The sequence below is a fragment of the Sprattus sprattus genome (genome assembly GCF_963457725.1).
Source record: "Sprattus sprattus genome assembly, chromosome: 13".
Lineage (NCBI taxonomy): Eukaryota > Metazoa > Chordata > Actinopteri > Clupeiformes > Clupeidae > Sprattus > Sprattus sprattus.
This window is the reverse complement of record NC_137911.1, coordinates 12,876,067-12,897,307: the sequence shown is the minus strand read 5'-3', so window position 1 is coordinate 12,897,307 and position 21,241 is coordinate 12,876,067. Positions and strand designations below refer to the sequence as shown.

At 43.0% G+C, this 21,241-nt stretch overlaps 1 protein-coding gene across 1 annotated transcript in view; it reads right to left on the bottom strand.

The window, feature by feature from the left end:
• The window catches only part of ldah (lipid droplet associated hydrolase), a 62,543-nt gene that overhangs the window by 27,295 nt on the left and 14,007 nt on the right, over positions 1 to 21,241 (bottom strand). The window contains exons 3-4 of the mRNA XM_080850796.1: positions 18,612 to 18,746; positions 8,296 to 8,465 (exon numbers count right to left, since the gene is read on the bottom strand). Coding sequence (XP_080706922.1) covers positions 8,296 to 8,465; positions 18,612 to 18,746 — 305 coding nt within the window. The remainder of the gene's footprint in view (positions 1 to 8,295; positions 8,466 to 18,611; positions 18,747 to 21,241) is intronic.

The following is a 21,241-nucleotide window of genomic DNA, read 5'->3' as shown; positions in this document are numbered from 1 at the left end:
ATCGCCTCTGCTGTTTGGACCGCATGCCTCATACTGAACATCATCACAGAGAAATTAATACTCAGGACAAAGACCTCCTGGGCATTTTAACACAGTGTATATATACATATACACACATACAAACACCCATATACACACACATACACACAGCTTAGCTTATTCAGCCACAAAAGCACTCTGTTGGTATGTTTCGAAACATTTTCAGTATATGAAGCAACCTTTTGTGCTTGACTTGATTTTCACCTGTTTCTTCTTTACAATCCTGTTTACACAGCAGTTATTCCTTAGATGTCCCTCTATCTACATATATTCACTATACTATTTACATACATTTACTAAATTACTCACTGTGAACAGCTGATGAACTCTGACCTCTCCTTTGCTACACTTATATTAATGTGGACGAGCCAAGCCCGCTCTCACGTCATCGTGTCATCTCGTGCCCATTTGCGTCCTGTTGTGTGCCCTAAATGACACAAATGATGCAGCTCAGCAAGGAAACATATTTTCCTTCCAGCGTCCTGATGGAAACTCCCCTAAATGGAAATGCCCCTACCGTTTCCACGGCGACCTTGTGTCACACTGACATGGATGCTGTCTCGCAACACCACCGCTGGCGAAGCCAAAACACCAGAAGCAACTTGTTAATTACTCTTAGCAGAGAGCCGACGCTGATTTTCTCCAGGCTGATTTTTCAGCGTTCTGCAGGCACGGTTTGGCCAGTGTGTGCCTTACAACACATTTCCATAAATGATCTTACCATACATGCAGATTTTCACATTTATACATCTTACCATACATGCAGATTCCCACATGTATACATCTTACCATACATGCAGATACCCACATTCATACATCTTACCATACAAGCAGATTCCAACATTCATACAACTTACCATACATTAGTCTCACATTTAAACACAGGGGTCAACTGAAAGAAGACAAACATTCGCTCCTTATAGGCGTGACCACCAAATCTTTTGGCGCTTTGGGAAAATCTTGCTGGGTTTGGGGAGCTGGATGGGAGTGTTCCTGTCAAGACCTGGCATGGAAAGTCAAAATCACCACAGCTGGATTCGCCAGACTCTGCCAGCCAGGGCAGGGTAACATAGGGCTTGCCATGCACTGACTCCCTTTCCTCTCCTTTCCATCATCACAATTCTTACCTCTCCTCCCTCTTTGACACTTGCACAGACACACTAACTGATTACATTCTCCCACTCACTATCTTTCATACATACACACACACAGACACTTTTCCTATTTCTCTCTCGCCAACACCCACACACTCACACTCACACTCACACTCACACACACACACACACACACACACACAGACACACACACTTTCTCCTACTCTCCCAGGCACATGTAGCATGTAGACACAGTCTGCTGTGACTTTAACAGGAACCACTTAACACCATAAAGTGAGAGACAATTACCTTCGTAAAGAGATCACTTAAAGATGTCTGTGGTTTTATCACCTGTCGCAGTGACGTCCAATGGCTATAAAAGGTGAAAAGTCAGTCCAGCATGAAACCTTACCACTGCCAGAAGCTACAACGCTTATTAGTTTGCCATCTAGACGCACTTTTCACCGTGCTGTTAGAATTACAACACGGTTGGAGGTCAGTGAATTAACATATAACGCTTTTCTAAAGTGAACACATGTCTTTAAGAATTGTATAGAAACTGTATATCTCTGACTATTTGATATTCATGGTCTACTCCAGTGGAGGTAAACTACCTGGGCACAAAACCAGTCACACCACAGAAAAGGTTCAGAGCATGCAAAGCACTAGTGCTTGCAAATACACACGTCCCGTCTGGTAAGAGTCTATTACATATGTATACAGTATATCATGACAAAGTATACCTGAACAGTGGGACCCCCGGCGCAGTAGTAGAGAGCCATCGACTCAGAGCCATTTCACATCTATTCTACCACTGTACATAACACACCAGCGGTGTAAGCTAGTTATGCTTGGCCCCAGTGCAACATATTCTAGAAGCCCCCTAGGGAATCGAATGTAGAAGTTAAAAATCTATTACATACACACGCACATGCACACACACACACACACACAGACACACACACACACACACACACACACACACACATATATATATATATATATATATATAAAGTTTACATTACTATTTGTGAAATGTTAGCAGCTGTGCTCCTGCTTCAATGAGTCTCACGGATATATTGGAGGGGCACTCTTCCCAGAGTAGGGGCACATTGGTCTTCTGTGGGCCCCTCATGACTGTGGGCCACTGCACTGCCTATTGTTACGCCCCTGTAGCACACCAGTGGACAGCTTTGTGTAGAGGGCTTAAAATCTAGATATGGAATATAAATCCTAGCATAATATTTTGTATAATAAGTATTGAGTTGTACTAAACCTGCCATATGTCTTCTCTGTCAACTCTGAGGCGTGCTTCCTGTTCAGTCAACAAAGGTCAAAGGAGGTCCTACGTGGCACTGGGCTAGAATTTCTATTGTTCTGGTCGCCGGATTGGAAAAGGTCGTCAACAAAAACAAATGTGGACCAGAATGCGGCTCCTCTAACATGTGGTAGTGGAGTGTCTTCCTCCGCAGGTGCTGGGCAGATGGGTCAGGAGGGGAGCCGGGTGCCAATCCCATCCCTTACACAGGAAATGCCAACAGCTGCCCTGTTACGCCTCTGGCGTCCCGAGCTGCGTCACTGCGCCATTAACCCACCGGTGCAGCACACCTACCTATTCAGATGATCACCTCAACTCTTCTCTTTGTTCCCTCCAATCTGCAGAGAGCTGACAGAGAGGGGGAGTGAGGGATAAACAAACAAGGTCGGCTTGAAATCCCAGAGGCACGCACGAGAGAGAGTCGCAAGGCACTAACATTTCCACAATTTTTGATCAACATAACAGGGTGAAATGATAATAGGTTGTTGAATGACTTTTCGACTCAAATCCTCGAGCCTAGGGCCTCTGAAAAAGACCAAGACTCCCCATCATGTCCACAAAATGGAGGTGCGTGCATTGCTCATCTGTGTGTGAGTTCCAGAACCTTGTTGACAGGGTTTTAGACAAAAATGTAATCCTGCGTTGCATGAATGAGCAGCCACATGTTTTCCAATCAGGCAGTTGGGTCCTTTCTCCATAAGGAATCCAGCAGTCCATCAGGAAGTCCTATTCAAAGTGCCTCTTGTTTGCTGATATGGTCAGCTATCCAGGTTTGGAGTCGAAAAACAACATTCGAGATGGTTTTCATCACTGTCACATCTGCAATAACCCTTGAGGTTTTGCAGATAATGAGTCAGAATATTTTTTTTTGCAAACCACAGCAGACAGTCTGTTCAAATACTGCCTTTTTTTGTTTTTCGGTAAACTACTGAAAGGCCATCTCCTCACATCCCTGGTGGATTGACTCAGATATCGTGCCATGGAGGGGACTAACAACAGTTCAGGAAAATGTCTCAAGGCCAAACTGGGATGAGAAAAGAGGACTGCGGAAAAAAAAGAAGCTTTATGTGCTGTTCAGGGAAAAGACAGAGCCTCTGTGGTAGGTGACTGGCAATGGGAGTGCGCTGCTTCATGTTCCGTACCAAATCGCTTCCTCATTGTATAATGTTTACTAGGTTTACGACAAAACCGCTCAAGCCAAAGGCTGTGTGTAGAATTAGAGGGGTGATTAGAAGAGGGCATATAGAGTGCATGATACACATGGATACATTTCCACAATTGAAAGGATAGGATAGTACTGTTTTATTGATTTCCCACAAAAGAGTTTATTTTGCGTACACAGAAACATCAGTGTTGGTGAGGGGGATTGAGTTCCGCAATGGACTGATTTCCAATAAGATCAATCATCACTATTAGAATGTATTTAACAGCACCAAGAGATTGTCATCCACCCATGTCCTATGCTATCACTGATGAATGCCATAGCATGTTCCACAAACATCAAATTAATTATGAAATATTTAGATTTATTCATCTTTACCTGAGGAGACCGTGTTATTAAATTCTTTCTCTCACAGTAAATGTTCCGTCTGCTTTGTATTGCCACTTGAATGGATGCAGAGGAGTTTAAGACACGATAAAGGCTGATGTATTTTCTAAGCCAAACAGTACCTGGGATGATGCATGGCCTTGTCCTCATCAAAACTGTTACTCATAAGTCATGGGTCTGCAGAACAGATATAGGTTTATATGTGTAGAGTGGTGAAATGGTAAAGATATATTGTGGGGTTCACCTGTTCTTCTTCCTCGCTTTGGGGTCAGACCTATTCTCTTAGAATTTGTCTTTCTCATGTCACTGACAGACCACTTAAGCATTATAAGTGGTTTTCCTGTTGCCAAATTCCTCACTCACTCTACCACGGAGATACAGAGCTTCATCAAAGACACGACTCTGGAGGGAAGGAGATGTTTGCCAACATGATCATTTATCTAGTCTGGAGCTCAGGTCCAACATTACACCTGCTCTCCTTGAGAGAAATTACCATGGGTGTAAAATGAAGATTTTGAAAGGCTCCCACTTGCTCTTGTCTTCATACTGAGGCTGATTAACATTGATCAATGAAGACACATCTTTTTTTGGAATGAACTAGGCCAAATATGGTCACCTTTCCAGCAGAGACCTTTATTTACATCAAGCACAAAATGTTCATCTTCATAAAAGGCTCTATTCTTGGGCCTGTAACAGCATGAACAGCCCCTACTTCAACACTACCATCAAGTCTATCCAACATTCTTCAAACCTGTGGGCCAGAAAGCTCTTAGTTGGTCTCTGAAGCCTGTTTAACGCTCAACACTTCAACTCTTAACACGCGTTCCATTCGGGTTTTCTTGGGTAGCCCCAAAAGAACCCAGACTGCCTCCTCACAGTTTCAGGGTGTCTGTGCCAAAATGCAGACATTCACAACTATACTTTTTTTAAACACTTTTCTTTTTTGGAGGCCTAAATCATCTGTCTTTGACTGCTCTCAACCGCTTCTCGATATCCTGGTGCATCCTGGGATCCTGACTCAGACTCCTTCTATCTAGCCTACAGCTTGACGGGCAAAGTTCCAAGGTCCTGGGTGCTGGGGAAGTGAGAACCCCTCGCTGTGCTGCTCCCTTCTACATGCTGAACTCTGGCTTCTCCTCCACGGTTGGTAAGCCCTCGGGAGGGAGAAACAGAGCACTTAAAGAGCGACCGCTTCTGTTTCAGAGCTCTGCCGAGACTATGTGAAGCCCTACCAAACCAGCTGGGACGAGGGAAGAGGCAGAAAAGGGGAACAGGAGTTTCTGATTATCACACGTCGTACATTACCAGGCGTAATCACCATGTTTGCATCTTGGCAGCATTAGATCTTTACGTGGGAAAGGAATATTTCTTCGCTTTTATGTCTTCCTGTGTCTTTTCTGAACGTGTGATGTGGCTTGTTGGACTGGATGTCACTTTACCCCCTGAGAGGCTGGTAAATAGAGGATGTCCAGCTGGGGGGACTTGGGGCCATTCAGTCATAAACAAGAGTTCAAGCTGGAAAATGATGATGCCAGTTCAACCTGCAAACAATTTTGAGTGGCAATTGAAGAAATACACCTTTTCCTTGAAATCGCTTGTTTGTAGGCGAGTGATAGATTGCTTTTTATTGCTAGTTTGTAGGCTTGCCTTTGAAGATGTCACTATATAAAACATGTCTCTGTGAATCACACTTGTTAAGTAATTAAACACATGATCTTAATAGCTTACAAAATGAACCATTAAATGATTGTGAAGTTGAGTAATGTTTGTAAGAATTACTCTGGAATTGTTTTTCAAGTTGCCATTAAATATATAAGGCAACTGCACGGATGGGTCTGGTCAGGGGGTGGATATAATTACAAACATTTCTTTACTCAAGATTTTGGTAAACAGCTTCATCACAGGATCCTTTGGCTTTGTTGCTGTACACAACCTCTTGGAATTACCAAGAAGCGTGAAGGAGAGAGGAAAAATGCAATGTCCCACCACTTCCCACCAGCACTGTCAAAGCCTTCTGGGAGTCCCCATGAACACAATGCGACACATCATACATAAGCTTGCTCAAAACCATGCAGGCGTCTGTTGCGGATGGCACCAACTGCAAGTGACACTTTTACAATGTGTCGAAAGGAGACCACTCCTAGCCTCTTTAAAAGATACCTCGCGAGGAATTTGGAAAGAGTTTCAGAAGAAACGCTCTCTGTGGAGCCACAAACACTGGAAGGGGCTTCACGACCTCGAGATACGCCACATATAACTCCCTCTCACAAGCCTCACTGCCGAAGTCACCGGCACAACACGAGCATTCATAAACCCCATGTCATCAAGCACTAGGAGCCACTGGAGTCCACACGTACCTGGCAGCTCCATATTTATTTTCGTCATGGTTTTAATCATTTATGACGGCTTTAATAGTGTCATGGTGCTTATGAGCGTGTTAAGTAGAGCATATCAGGGGGCCTTGTGCATCCCTCTTGCGGGACCCTTTAAATTAAACGTTGACTTAATAAAGTCTCTATGAGCCGGCCGAGTGTTTGTCCAAGGGCTTGTAACACATCTGACGGGATTATTCAAGCATGATGTATTGGCTTTTCCAACAAGGTTTAACTCGAGTGTTTCACCTTCCTCTCTGGAGCCAGAGCAAAGGAGGGGGATTCTTCATTTTGAGAGAGAGAGAGCAAGAGAGAGAGACAGAAAGAGCAAAAGGGGAAATTACCAAGCACAGAGAGAAAAATGTTCTGCCTCTACAAATTCCCTCTAAGGAGGAGAAGGAAAAAGGGATGGTGGGGTTAGGGGCAGGGAAACGAAAGAATAAAAATGATGAAGAGCTCATCTTAGTGACAGGAAACCCCCTAAGAAAGGAAAATAAAGAAAAAGAGAAAGTCTCCCTCTCTCTGTCTTTTTTCCCCCTGTTATTTAATCTTTTGACCTTATGCGTGGCGAGGCTCGGAGAACAGAGGTGTCCCGTCCAGCCCGCCCTCCCCCGGCGGTTTTCTCATGGTACTTTTTAAACATGACGTGCTTCCACACTGGGGCCGCGGCTTCCCTGAGCTTCTCAATGGGCTGTGCGCTGCCACATTAATAAAGGAGCTCCACAGACAAACCACAGAGCCTGTGGATGTTTTTACGAGGCAGAGGCAGCAAGACACACCATTCAGTATCCAGGCAGCCTAAGGGGGAAAGAACCTTAGCCTGTGAATGGGGGCTTTGGTGGGGTGGATACTGTACATGGAGCTCAGGTGGTGTTTCACAGGGGCGCTGTGAAACCACCCAACATTCAATCAGTCATTTAAATTGAGAGAGGGGTGGGTGAATCATGGGAAAATGGAGTAGAGTGTATTTATACAGTGGGTGTAATTAGGGTACTAAGGGAGTTATTCAATCAGACAATGCCGGTTCAAATTGAAATTAGTTATTTCTTTTACCATCAGATGAAAATCCCAGGAATCACAGGTAACATCCTTTGGGCTTTGTCTGCTTTTCAGCTTGGGCTATTCCATGTTTTTGGTCATATTGATTCGTTTGCCCTTGGTCCTTCAGACCATAGATAAGGAAGAGTTTGGAGGATACTAACTGTTTGCAGTGGTTCTGATGACAAACCGTGGCGCTTGGGTATAGATGTAAAGTGCTAAGGCCTCCCAAATTACTTCCTCCTTCCAAAATTACATCCCAAAATATTTTTGGTAAAGGAATGTAAGGATGAGGGAGCCCTATTGTATATGATCCACTTTTTAATGTAGGCGCACTGAATACTTAATGGCTAGTTCATAATTCAGTGTGGTCTGGAGGCTGAAAGTCTTGCAGTACATCTAATTTATATGTCAATTAAAAAAGATGATGTGTAAAGGCAGGTAAAAAAACAGTGAACTGCAATGGTTAAAGCACTCTAAAATTCTCAGTTGCTTTCATGCCACTGACCAAAATCTCCACATCTAAGTCACACACTAAGCCAGGATTATTGAAAGAAACACTGGATATCTGTGTGTTCCTGCAACGTTATTGTCAAGTGGTGAACCTTGTGGACATACTTTATTTTAAGTGTGCCTAGGCATGCTGGACTTAATGTATCAATTAATTTGTCAATTACTTAATTAAAAAAATCTATGATGTACTTTTTCTATACATGTTCTAAGAAGTTGTATTTGGCTGTAGTGTGAGGTTTAATAAAATATATTGTACTTACTAAGTACATACTATGAACTTAAAAGTAGACGGCTATAAGATGTAATGTTGGACCATTCCCATTTCCTATAATCAAAATAATCACTGTCCACGTGTGTCCTCATCTGTCTCACCTTTAGGCCAGGGTCCCTCTTCATCATGTCCAGGATGATGTAGCAACCAATGGAGTGCCCGAGCAGCACCAGCCGTGTTTCCCTGGGCACGTGCTTCAGCAGGAAGGCCAGCTTGTGCTCAATCTGCCCATCCAGACCAAACACATCCCTGGCCTCTGTCACAGACGGGTCTGGAAGGAGACGGAGACAGAGAGAGAGGAGAGGGTTTTTTAGAGAGAATGAAAGAAACAAAGAAATTAAGAGAGTTAGAGAGAGACGGAGAAAGGGAAAGAGAGAGAGGTACAGCATGACAGAAAAAGAAACCAAGAAAGAGCTAGGTAGGGAGAGAGAGAGAGAGAGAGAAAAAGAAGGGAACGAGAGAGATATAAAGAAAGAGAAAGAGAGAGATCAATCACCCAGGTACACCAATGGCCATTATGCACTTACTTTTTCTCCTGCAAATCCTCCCCACTGCTGTCACACCTAATTACTCAAGTGAAGGTCAACTTCTTCTGCTTACCAACACTCTCATTCATCCAGTCACCTACTTACTGTACTGTTTGCACCCCCACCCCTCGCCCCCCCACCTCCCTCACTCACTCAATCCAGTGAGTCTCTTCTGCCCTCAGTTACACACTATGCTAACGTACTGCTAGCATCCATCTTCATAGGATCAGAGGGAAAGAGTGCTGTGTCAAAAGGGAATTGTCCAGTGACATGCTGCTGATGTGGCCAACTGCATAACCAGACTAGTGCATAAAACTGACAGCCTGTCATTGGTAGCTCATATGATTCAAGGCCATAAAGGAAAACCACTCAAATCTCTGTGTACTGTGCTGGTTATTTCGAGGGCTATTAGTCTCCTTTCTTACTGCTTGCAACAATTTTCATTTGCTGTTTCTTCTTACTGGAGGTGGAATTAAATTACAAAACAAAACAGAGTCCAAACAGCACCTAGTATTAAGTGTTCCATGTGGATTTCAGCCATCTTGATCTTATTTCTCCATAATTCCTTCAGAGATGGATAAAATTACATTTTATTGAACAATTCCGGTAAGCCCTGCCCCAGAATAATGCTTGGCGGACACAATTAACATTTTCTTACCAGCAGTAAACCGTGCGGTAATCTCAAAAGCACTGGAACTAGAAAAGAAGAAAGCATGCCAGAGAGAAAGGGAAGGAGGGAGGTAGGAAGAGAAAAATCGATTTTCCTCTCTCTTAAGTGTACGAGGCTTTAATGACTGTGTGACTTCTTGACCTCCACCAACATAAAGAGAGAGAAAAAATACTGGATAAAAGAGAGAAAGATTGTGAGGGAGAGGGCCAGAGTGAAATACTGTGTGAGGGAGAACAAGACAAAGTGAGTGAGAGGGGGGGGGGGGGGAGAGCGAGAGAGAGAAAGAGAGAGGATAGAAAGAGAGAGTGCAATACAGACTAAACATGATGAGAAAGGCCAAATGTTTAAGTAAAATCCTCAACACCAAAGTAAAGATTAGTCAGATATATTGTCCAATATATGACACAGGGAGAGCACATATTTCATTTTAAAGACTATTACACGTTTCATTACACTACCCATCATTAGACCATGTAGGTGATAAGACAAAGAGCAGTCTGAAAACATGACGATAATTCATATTCATAGATATGAAATGTGTTATTTTAAGATTTATAACTAAATAACAGATCAATGTGTCAATCAAGCTAATGAAAAACTGCAGGAAACTGTTTTGGTATGAGGGGAATTTTCCGAAATGTTCAGATAATGACCTTCAGATAAACACAATGAAACGATATACAGCAGATCATTTCCCTTGTTGAGAGTGAACCTCCTAGGCTGCATTGATTGTTATCATCCACCAGTCTTTTGCCTAACACACTGCATTCTTCCACCTCCCACAGTGTTCGTAATATCCTACACACAGATACTTGTACTAGCCTTGTACTATCAGGAGTGGCTCTGAAACAATGAAACAATGCTTAATAATAAAAAAATCACAAAAGCAAAAAACAACACATATGGATTGAAACTGCCTGTGCCACATAGTGTATATCACACGACTGATTACTTACCTGTGTTGCTTCATCTTTCATAGACAAACAAAGTTAGCTGTACAAGCCATGACATGAAGCTCATGTTATTGGTTATTACCACAGATGGAACACATTTTCGTTATTGGTCGATTTACCTTTAAAGCGCTGCCTTGCCATTTTGAATTAATATTGCACGTCCTTGCACATTCATGTAAACATGATTGACAGTATACGTAGGTCTGACAAATTACAGTGTTTGATTACTATATTCTGTTGGTCCCTGTAAGAGCTCCTGTTACTGCTACGGTTATTTACGCATTCAAACAACGACTAAGATTACAACGATAAATGGTAACGATGTTTTAGCTTTCAACAAACATTTGGGTGGTCGGCAGGATCCTCATATCCTCATGTTCTGTGAGTTATGTAGAAAAAGTGCACACTTGACCAAATCCAGGTCTTGTATACGACTGGTATACAATACGATTACGATTGGTAACACATTTAATTAAATCCTTTTTTGTGTGTGTAATGTTACTGCTGAGGCAGAAGAATGGAATACTGTTCATTTTTTCCAAACTCCTGACAGGGACTAACTATTGTCTATTAACTTTGGGCAACACATTTCATGTTGCCTAGACGAAAATTCTAGTATTTTCTACAGCCATTTGAGAATTATCAGCAGGAGCACGATCATGTAATGCTTGAATGTAGTAATATGTGATAACTTGAATTTGTAGAAGGTTAGTCACATAATTCTCAATTTGTCGGTTTGTTTCCCAAAATGAATCAGAGGTCACCATTTAAGGGACTATTTTTCAAAATCTTATTCTGGGTAGTGGGGGGTCATGCCCCTGGGCTTCCCTAGCCTTCTCAGGTTGACAATTTTATGCTTCACACTCTATTTCAACCACCAACCGCCACTGCATAGATTATAATTTCATACTGGTACTTCAAAAAGCATCTCTGTAGAGTCTCTGTTGCTTGTGTGTTTGCACTCCAAAGGGGAGTTAATGCATTCTTGGTGTGTGCAAATTGCGACACAATACCTCACTATGCTCTTCACTACCATTGCTCACTGCTGTTCCAGTGCAAGGGAAACTCAATCCAGCCATTGATCTTGGCCTGTTGCTTCCTGACGTCATCCAATCCCTCTTCCACTGGGCTTAGATCTCTCGCCTCATTGGTCAGGCATCTGGCGGATGGTGTCTGATGTTTGCTGATTCAGCAAAAGAGATCCTGAAATGTGTCACCCCTGCAGACTAAATTATGATAAATCACACAGCTGGTCTTGTCAGTGAAGACAGTTGTGCTTTGTAAATATTATCTTTTCAATTTGGTTTTCAGTCTCACAGACGATCAAAACATGCTGGTTCAATCTGAAAAGTAGCAGGGGTCTTTTTCTCACCCACTTAAAAAAAAAACAGGGAGACAAAGAAATGAAATTGAGAGACCAGTTTGACTCTTTGGTCCCATTAATTATCAAATCCTTGAATTATCAAACCATCAACAATTGGGGTACCTTAATGTTTGAGAGTCTCTCAAAATGACAATTTATCAATGGCACTGTTCTTCAGTTTAACCTTCATGCTATTATTGAGGAGGTTCCAACATGAAATTGTAGCCTTAATTGTATGACAAACCACCGTAGAAAAGAAAACTATATTCTGCTGGTGTGTATATTGAGGAAGTGGTTTAAGCGTTGCAATATGATAAATCCGGCTTTCTGCTTTAGTTCCTCCTTGACATGATAAGTATGGTGAAATACAGAGATGCATTGTAGATGAAAAGTTCAAACAGTTAAAGTCTGCCCTCTCTAACATTCACTCTCTTCTCTTCCCCTCTTTATCTGTCTCTCGCACACACTCGTGCTGTAAAACAACTAAAGCTGTTCATCAATTACAGTTATGTGGTACTTACATTTGCAAGGCACAAGAAAAAAAAAAGGGTGACGCTGCTCAGCTAAATCCTGTACACATTAAAGTAAACAAGGATCAGATGCTGGTGTGGCTACTCTGTACATATTTATGTGCGTGTAGTTTTCTCACCCAGTCTCTCCTTCCCCTCAGTTTCGGAAAAAAAACACTTTTCACTGCTCCCCTTGGTTCTGGCTTCTCCGCAGAGCAGTCATACTTGTTTATTTAACTTCACAGAGGGGGTACTATTGAGTCCAAGGCCTCAAGACCATTAGCAGCACTGCCTCTGCCGGCTAAGTGGCCGGCGAGGACCACCCAGAGAAGGCCTGGGAAAGCAGCCGGACTCTAGGAGACATCACGAGTCCCCTGATCTCCCGCACTTTCTGATGGGTTTTCAACACAAGATTGGGTTGGTCTTATATGTGACAATCATCTGCCTGAAGGGGGAATTTGTGCAAGGTAGTAGATAATGTGTGTAGATATGTGGAAGTTCAATCTTGATTTTGGTTAAAAATAGGATGGCCTTGACGATGCTATGAAATAGAACGTTGAAAAGGCTCAGACGAGTTTATTTAGATTCTTTTTCATGTTAACACAAACTTGTAGTTCAATTAAGAGACAGGAACAAATGTATGCAATATTGGACACCCTCAGGACATTCTACTAATACCCACGAGAGAAGCTCTTGGAACATCATAGTGCTCGAGTATCAAGAGAAGGGGACAGTGGATTACCCAAATTAAGAATTAATACATCCAAGGTATGTCCAGGCTCAACACCAGGAGTTTAGGCATATATCTAAAAAAGCTGTTTCAAATATAGTCCTCTTCAATACAGATTTTCTTGCTGTAAATTGATTTAGTAAAGACAACGGTGAAACCTTCCCTGGAACAGAGAGTGATTTAACATGAGATGAGGCATGTTATTCTTGCAGATCGGTTTGGAGTTAGATCATGCGTTTTAGCCCTCGTCCCCAGCTCTGTCCGTGCAAAGGGTGTGGGAGCTTGGGGAATAAGCGCACTCCACACGGCTAAGACGAAAAACAAAGTGAGTGCAAATTATGATTAATGGGTCAATAAAGAGCAACATATGGCAAAGACAAATTCCTCAATGCGACATAATGATCTTTCTGGCAAAGGGAGAAGCTAGCTGCTAAGGCAGGCTGATGAAAGAAGATCACGGCTGCCTTCGAACTGTGCTGCGAATGGGAGGTGCCTTTTTTATCTTGGTGGGATGAGGATATTGAATTTCAAATTTTAAAAGAAAACAACAAACATGACGTTACTGATTTGTATATTCTCCAAATCCTTCCCTGCTTTCTCCGAAGTCTCTGATAAGTGCTCAGAAAAGAATTAGATATTTTGGTTAGTGAAGGTGTTTATATGATAGTGAAGTGAGGTTTCTTTGTCCCGTTTAACATGATCGCAAAACTTGAACTCAGTTGGAAAGAAAACAGCTACAGCAACAACAAGCGGTACAATATGCAGTGATTTCCTGTAGGTGACATGGTTGACGGCGGGGCTAACAACATTAGTTGAATTCTTACATACTGATGACAGTAAAACTACTGTGGGTCACTTTCAATAAAAGTGTCTTTGAAATGAACAAAAGTTAATCTATTGTATTTTTATTGTAAAAAAAACGGTCCAGCATTACACATACTGATGTATGTTATAGTCCCACACTGTTTTTATTACGTTGGCAGAAAAAAATGCAACTTCTTTGCTGACAAAAATTATATTTGGCATCTAACCAAGCATCCAGTCAATTGATGTAAACAGGAAAATAGCAGTCACAACACTTAAAGTCATTAAACTGATGGCCACTATTCTTATAAAATGAGTGGCTCCATTTGCCTGGCGATTTAGAGAAAAAAAAAAAAAAATATATGCCTGAGCCAATATTTTTGGCACCCCTACCCCCACTATTGAGAAAATAATTGACATCGGGGACACATAGTCAAAACATCTCATTAACATCCATTTCCCATCTGACCCTAGCCAGACTGGAGGCAAGTGATATTTCTTGAATGAATAGTTTAGTAGTCTGGACATTAATGGTGGGCAATTTCACCATATCAAAGAGGGAAAGTGGTTTATGAGCGGTAGCCTTGCAAACTCATTCTGACAAAATGAATGAAATGCAGGGGCCCTGAAGGCAAGCTTGACCCGGGAGAAGTTATTGACATTGGCATGGTGCAAAATGTTCCCTATGTTTATATTAACAGATTTTTTTACCGTAATCAAAAGCATCAATCACAAATTGCCCACCACAGGAACAGTTCTTCCACTGAAAGATTGGGGAACATAAACTCCAACGCTGGGCTTTGGGGCTTTCTTTTTTTCACCTTTTGTTTATATTTCCGAAACATAAGTATTTTGATTTTTCCCCCCTACCCAACACCCTACCATCTAATATTTACCGTTAATAATGACTACCCTTTAACATGGTGGTAAGAGGGGGTGGAGAGATCATCAATGCACCTCTAAGTTCCTCCCTGCCAGTGTTCCTCCATGCCATTTCCCTTGACAGAGTGGAGGATTTTGAGGCACTGCCCAGCTCCCAGTGTGCCAACGGACCTGAGGCACACTGAGTGCTCTTTGAATGGCAGTAAATCAATGGTGAGTATTCAAGACTGACGGCGTAGGGGAAACCCCAGCCGCCACCAAAGGGTTCAGGCTCAAGTCATTAGAGCACATAGGAAGGGTAAAACAGGAGTGTGTTGGGCTCTGGCTGATGAGCTTGGGGCTTTGAAGATGGGGTCATGGTTAAGGCCAGGGGGGTTCTCTTTCCTGTCATGGGATGCACACGTTTAAAATTGTAATACTTTACAAATGTACAAATCCACATTCAGGGATATTAAATGATCAAATTCAGTTTTTAATTTTGCCTGGCAAACAACGTAATGTATGCTTAATCTCAGACTGTAAACACAGTAAAAATATATCTTTACTGGTATCAAACATGTGCTTATTTTGCAGGCATTGCTGCAAAGTCACTCTGTCTTGTTTTCTGAAGTGACACTACTGCTCACTCTTAAAGGATGAGCATTTTGTATGAACTTCAAATAAGCTCCTCCCAACATGTTGTACTTTCGCAATGAAGCTCCCATAAATGCATTTGTATTAAAACAAAAGCAGACACACACAAAGACTGGGACAGCTTCTTCCCCGTCATTACAGGCGCTAAATGCCATTGCCAACAGAATCATAAATCACAACAGCTGCTACTCAGTCTCCCAAAACAAAAGAAAGGAAAAAAAAACCTGTACTTGGCAAAACAATAGTAGAAGTGGCAATGACACTACAGTGCACATACATTTCCCACGCTCATCAATATGAATATGAGCTCTAATAAAACCATATGAATACCATCCCTACTTTTTGCGAAGGGATCGAAAATATGGGCTCAGATTTTCTGCAACTCTAACAAGCGCCTATTGTGGTTGGTAACATAAGCAATGATTTTCCTGTGCAGAGGGCATCTGTTAACCAAATGGAGAGACACGATGAAGGGCGGTTCTTGAAGACGAACAAGACACCGCGCTCAGGGGGAGAGCATTCCCGTCGTACTCGATAACGACTCGCTTGCGGCTTGCCGGGTGACAATAATCAAGAGTGTCACTCAGATTCCGACGCTGGGGAAGGGAGCAGAACCTTTAATTACAGCCCGGCTTTCATCTGCGAAGCCTTGGCAAGAGCTGCCGTTCCTTGTCATCCCTTGGCACATCGACTTCCAGAGCTCCGAGTTTGATTCCTAATCATCACCGCTGTGATTGGGGTGACATGATCTGAACGGCGATTGTGCATGTCCCTGTGCTTTTAGCTTTGACTAACTCCAGATATTGTCAGCGTGGCCATGAATAATTTATGACCCTGGTGCGTTTCAGCGAAAGAGTGCCATGTGTTCACAATAAAAAGAGGAACTGTTCGATGCTTCAATTTGTTACAATGTTTATATCATCTGGACCAACTCTCAGGACTAAGCTCGAGGAACATATGAAGCCATATATCACTCGCAGTCTGTATGCATTGCTGTCGTAAAACTAAGCCTAATAACAATAAACTGTTATCAAACTTTTCAAAAGTAATCGGGCGTAGTGACCCAGCTATTGGGAAATAATACATCGTAGAAACGATGATAATTCGCTGGTTGGACGCCAGGGTAAAAGGAGCTTTCTGACGGCACGTCAGTCAATAATGTCATTAGGCATGCTTCTGCCAGGTGCCAGACTGTGCTAAGGAGAGCTGGCCCACACGTACACCAGCCGCCGATAGCTGCCCGTCCCTGGTATCCTCTGCAGACCTGGCGTGGACGGATTCCACCTGGACTGTCCAATCCATCAAGCGAGCCCCTGGTGGAAGTGCTGTTTTTGGAGATCGCGGACATCTGCATGTGGTTTGGCTTATTACAGATGAGTTCTTGGTAATGTCTTTCCCACGTACGGAGCACTATAAAAACGTCCACGCCGCTTTATGGATGAATATATAGGACATTCATATACTGGCGCGGGGATTGGAGCAGGGAGGACACTTGGCTAAACCTGCGCCGTTCACATTCCGCGACCCACCTCTCCTGCACTGTCCTCTGCTACCTGGCAACCTGAGGTGAGAGGGTATTCTGCTCCATGTAGATGGGTTGGAAAGAACGAAGGGAGGTAGAGGGTCTGGGAGGGATTCCACAGTGAAGAAGATGAAAAAAAAAACCCTGATGTGTACAGAAACACACACACACACACACACACACACTCACTTACTTATTTTAAAAGCTACATGTTACAGAACAGGTAAAACATTTAAGCTCTGTTACAAACAAAAGCCCCCCCCCCCCCCGTTCTTAAAAGTTATTTCAAAGGATATTCATGTCACTAAAGTATACAGCAAGGAAGCTCAATCTGTACTACATCCATTTGTAGCAGCACTCAAAATTCCGTTGTATGCAAAAACAATGACAATAAAGACATTTCTATTTCTATTCCATCTCTCAGCTTTGCCACTCAGACAGCTGCGCACTGGCACGAGTGCAAGGGGATGTGTCGAGAAACGGATATTGCATCTTGTGAAAGAGTGAAAAAGTGACAAGTATGGGCACCAGTCACAACCCATAAATCAAGAGAACTTAAAGAGTTCTGGAAGTTCTATGTTCCTTTGTTGTTTGTTTGTGGTATCAGTGGACATTTGCAGCCGCCGCATTTGTTTTAACACAGATTAGAGTTTTCAGAGGGTCATTGGGGCTCTCAGTGGAAGTGCAGTTACACAATCTCCTTAATCGCTTGCTGCCATCTACTAGGGGAGGGGGGGAAAAATCGATTAATCGAATTTTGACTTTCTATGGGCAATGCAATAATCGATGCAGTTTGCATTTCAACATAAAATGGATGTGTTTTTTTTTTTTATTACAAAATCGATTATAAACTTTATATCGATTAATCGATTTTTCTCGAGTCTCTCTAAAACGATTCTGTCTCGATTCAGAAAAGTTTATAATCGATTTTGTAATAAAAAAAAAAAAACACATCCATTTTATGTTGAAATGCAAACTGCATCGATTATTGCATTGCCCATAGAAAGTCAAAATTGTGAAAAAGCTTTTTCTGTAATAAAGAAAACAGAGAAGGTAATTCATCTGTTGATTTTCTTTAATTATCAAACACAAAGTAGGAAGTGATGTTAGACTCTGAGTTGCAAACTCAAATGATATAAAAGTCGAAATGCATCGATAATCTTTTTATCGGTTCAGAATTGATAATCAATAATTGGTTTAAAATCTATAATCGGATTAAAATTGATAATCGGTTTAGAATCGAATCGTTGAACTCTGAATCGAAATCAAATCGAATCGTGAGGTGCCAAGAGATTCCCAGCCCTACCATCTTCTGACTTCATGGGAACAGTGGTGATGTCATTAGTCTGTGATGCTACACATCATACACAAACGCACACATACTCACACATGCACGCATACATTCAAGAAGAGAAGTTCACGCTCACCTGACACCCCCGCAATAAAATGCCTTTTGCCTTTTGTTCAGCAACAATATGCCTTTGCTACAGACATTGAAGCCAATAGTAAGTGGAGATAGTATGGTTCAATACCACTTGACATTTTGTAGTAGTAGAGAAATGTGACTGTGATCTAATTGCCACTTTTGTGATGTTTTCTTTTTTACTTGAGCCATTCAACGTTTCCATTCATCCTCACAGTAACTGCACATTCATTTGTTTGAGCCCTATGGCTTTTGAATAAACCTTCACATTGCAGAGATGTCATTTTGGAGATCATTTGTGTCTACCTTATGTGGTGCTGAACAAGGAGAATAGACTGACTGAAACAAATAAATAAATAAATTGTCACACCCTGTCTCTGCGAGGTGCCCCCCTTGCTCACCTTCAATCATGTCCATGGCACCAGGGGGATTGCAGTGTCCTGCATGGCTGACAGCCCAGACTGGGTGACGCTGGCCAAATGCCTGGTAGAGTGTCTGCATGAAGGTCTTGTAGAAGCCCACCACACCTGGGTTACCTGTGGAGACACATATGAAATATACTATATGAAATATCAACTGTTTACCGGTCGCTAAAGTTTCTATCGTTTCTAATACATAGCTGTTTTGACGTCTCTACATTTTCTCCATGCCTATAGCATAGTAATAACTATGTGATTACATTTTGTACTGTAGGTGTGAGAAAATGACTACTACTGGGCCTGCTACCTAAGCGAGACAGAAATAGCTTTGATGTAGTCCGTCGCCAGTTCCAATACAGTGCACCATGTTGTTGTTTGATGGCAGATCACGCAATTGGCTGCTCAGTAGAGAAGTATGTGTGTGGGGGATGATGAGTGGCCGTGGCAAACTACACACAGCACACGCAGAGGCCAGAGGAGGAGGTTGTCTGAAGTGGCTTCAGCAGAGCCAAGAGTCAGTGCTACGTCTCTTCTCTGTGATCCCAGCCAAAACGGAGTGCTTCACTTTTCCTCCACCTTCTGTTGTGTGTGTGTGTGTGTGTGTGTGTGTGTGTGTGTGTGTGTGTGTGTCTTCATCTCTCTATTCCTCTCTCTCTATCCTAACTATTTTCTCTCTCTTGCCTTTACATCACTCTTTCTCTCTCCTTCGCGGCTTTCTTTGAAGTTCTCCGTTAACTTCCACGCAGTAATGGCGCACATCAAAGCTCTGCGATGCACACGTGTCAGCTCCGGTCCTGTCACCTCGGCGGGGGAGGCTGTCACTCACACCGGCTGAGTCTCTGTCAGGTGCAGAGCCTCACCCTGAGCTAACGGCACACTTGAGTCATGGAGTACAAGGCCCTGGACACAGGAGAAGCTCTTCCTGTGCAGAGCAGCCAGGGTTATGACCAGACGATGCTCCAGATGAGGGCGGAGATGGGATAGAGAGTGAGAGAGAGAGAGAGAGAGAGAGAGAGAGAGAGAAGGAGGTAAGACAGGGAAGACAGAGATAACATAGAGAAAGATAGAGAAAAAATTGGAGACACAAAGAGACGGCCAGTAAGAGACAGACAGACAGAGACAGAGAGAAGAAGAGAGACAGTCTCACACACACACAAAGAAGGACAGTAAGAGACATAGAGGATACAGGGAGAGAACAGACACGAAAGACCCGCACAGCTTATGGCTTGAAAAAAAGAGAGAGAACCAGTGAGTGAGAAGAGGAGTGACGAGAGAGAAAGCGAAAGAGAGACGCGCACAAAGACAAGCTGACAAATGACAGCACAGACCCACAGCTGGTAGCCAACAATGGCCAGTCTGTGTGGTCAAAGCCCACTCACACAGTAGACATAAGAGGAGACACACACCCTTCACAATATTGTGTGCTGTGTGTGCTATATATATATGTGTGTGTGTGTGTGTGTGTGTGTGTGTGTGTGTGTGTGTGTGTGTGTGTGTCACCCTCTCTCTCTGACTGCCTCCTACATGTGTTAAGTTTGCCTTATTTCCACTGCCACAGATAGAAAGTAGGATAAAACATTGGGACAGCCCTCGTTCTGGCACCACTACCTTTAATTTATTATCTCAGGATGCTGGTTCACCGAGTAACTCCCCCCTGCCCCCCCTCCGCCCAGTCTTCATTTACGGCTTATTAATTCTCCCACTCGGTACAAGCACCGGTGCCCTTTCCCTCTAACACCCCCCCCACACACACACACACACACACACACACCCGTAACCCCCACCCACTCTAACTCTTTGGCACACAGCAAGGTGACGAGAGCAGAAGAGCTGCAGGTGCAGCCAGAGGGGGGAAGGCTCCAGCTCTTTCTCCCCTCGCCCATTAGCCAATGCACTTAAAACAACACGCTGCCAATCACGGCCACAGCCGATACTTATGTTGGAGAGGGCGGCGAGGACATTACCGAAACTGACGGGAAAAAGCCATTCCGACAGAGTTGCAGCCTTGAACGTTTCGTTCCTTTTCCCCATGAGTTTTCACACAGGTGGTTCCCCAAGGTGATGAGTGTGCAGTCCAACACGATGAGGAAAAAAAAGTGTGCCGAAAGAAAAATTGACAGGTTTGATCACCTATGCTTCTCAGAGTCAGTCAAGAAGGATTTTCTGCTGAAAACATATCCAAGAAAGACAGAAATATGCACAGAACAACAGCCCTGAACAGACGCCGAAGAAAATGCTCCCTCCGAAAGTTCACGAGGCATTTAATCCCTGAATTATGGTTACACGTCAAATATTTTTCTTAGCATACTAATGCACTTAAATTGCCCCTTTTATTCTAAGCATTGGGTTCACAACTTGCTTTTAGGACTCGGACACCAACAACCCAGAACATTTAAGGCCAATCGAAGCCACAGAATGTACTTGCTTTACGTGTCAGAGTGCAAGGAATCTACTTTGCATTAGAACTCTAAAGCCTTCAGTGCATTGGGAATGTTATATAGTATTTACACAGCGTCGGCCTCCATTATGGACATTAGACATGAAAATGGTTGCATTTAGGGCCAGCAGGGAGATCGGGGGGGGGGGGAGTGGAGTGGGATGGAATCTACACA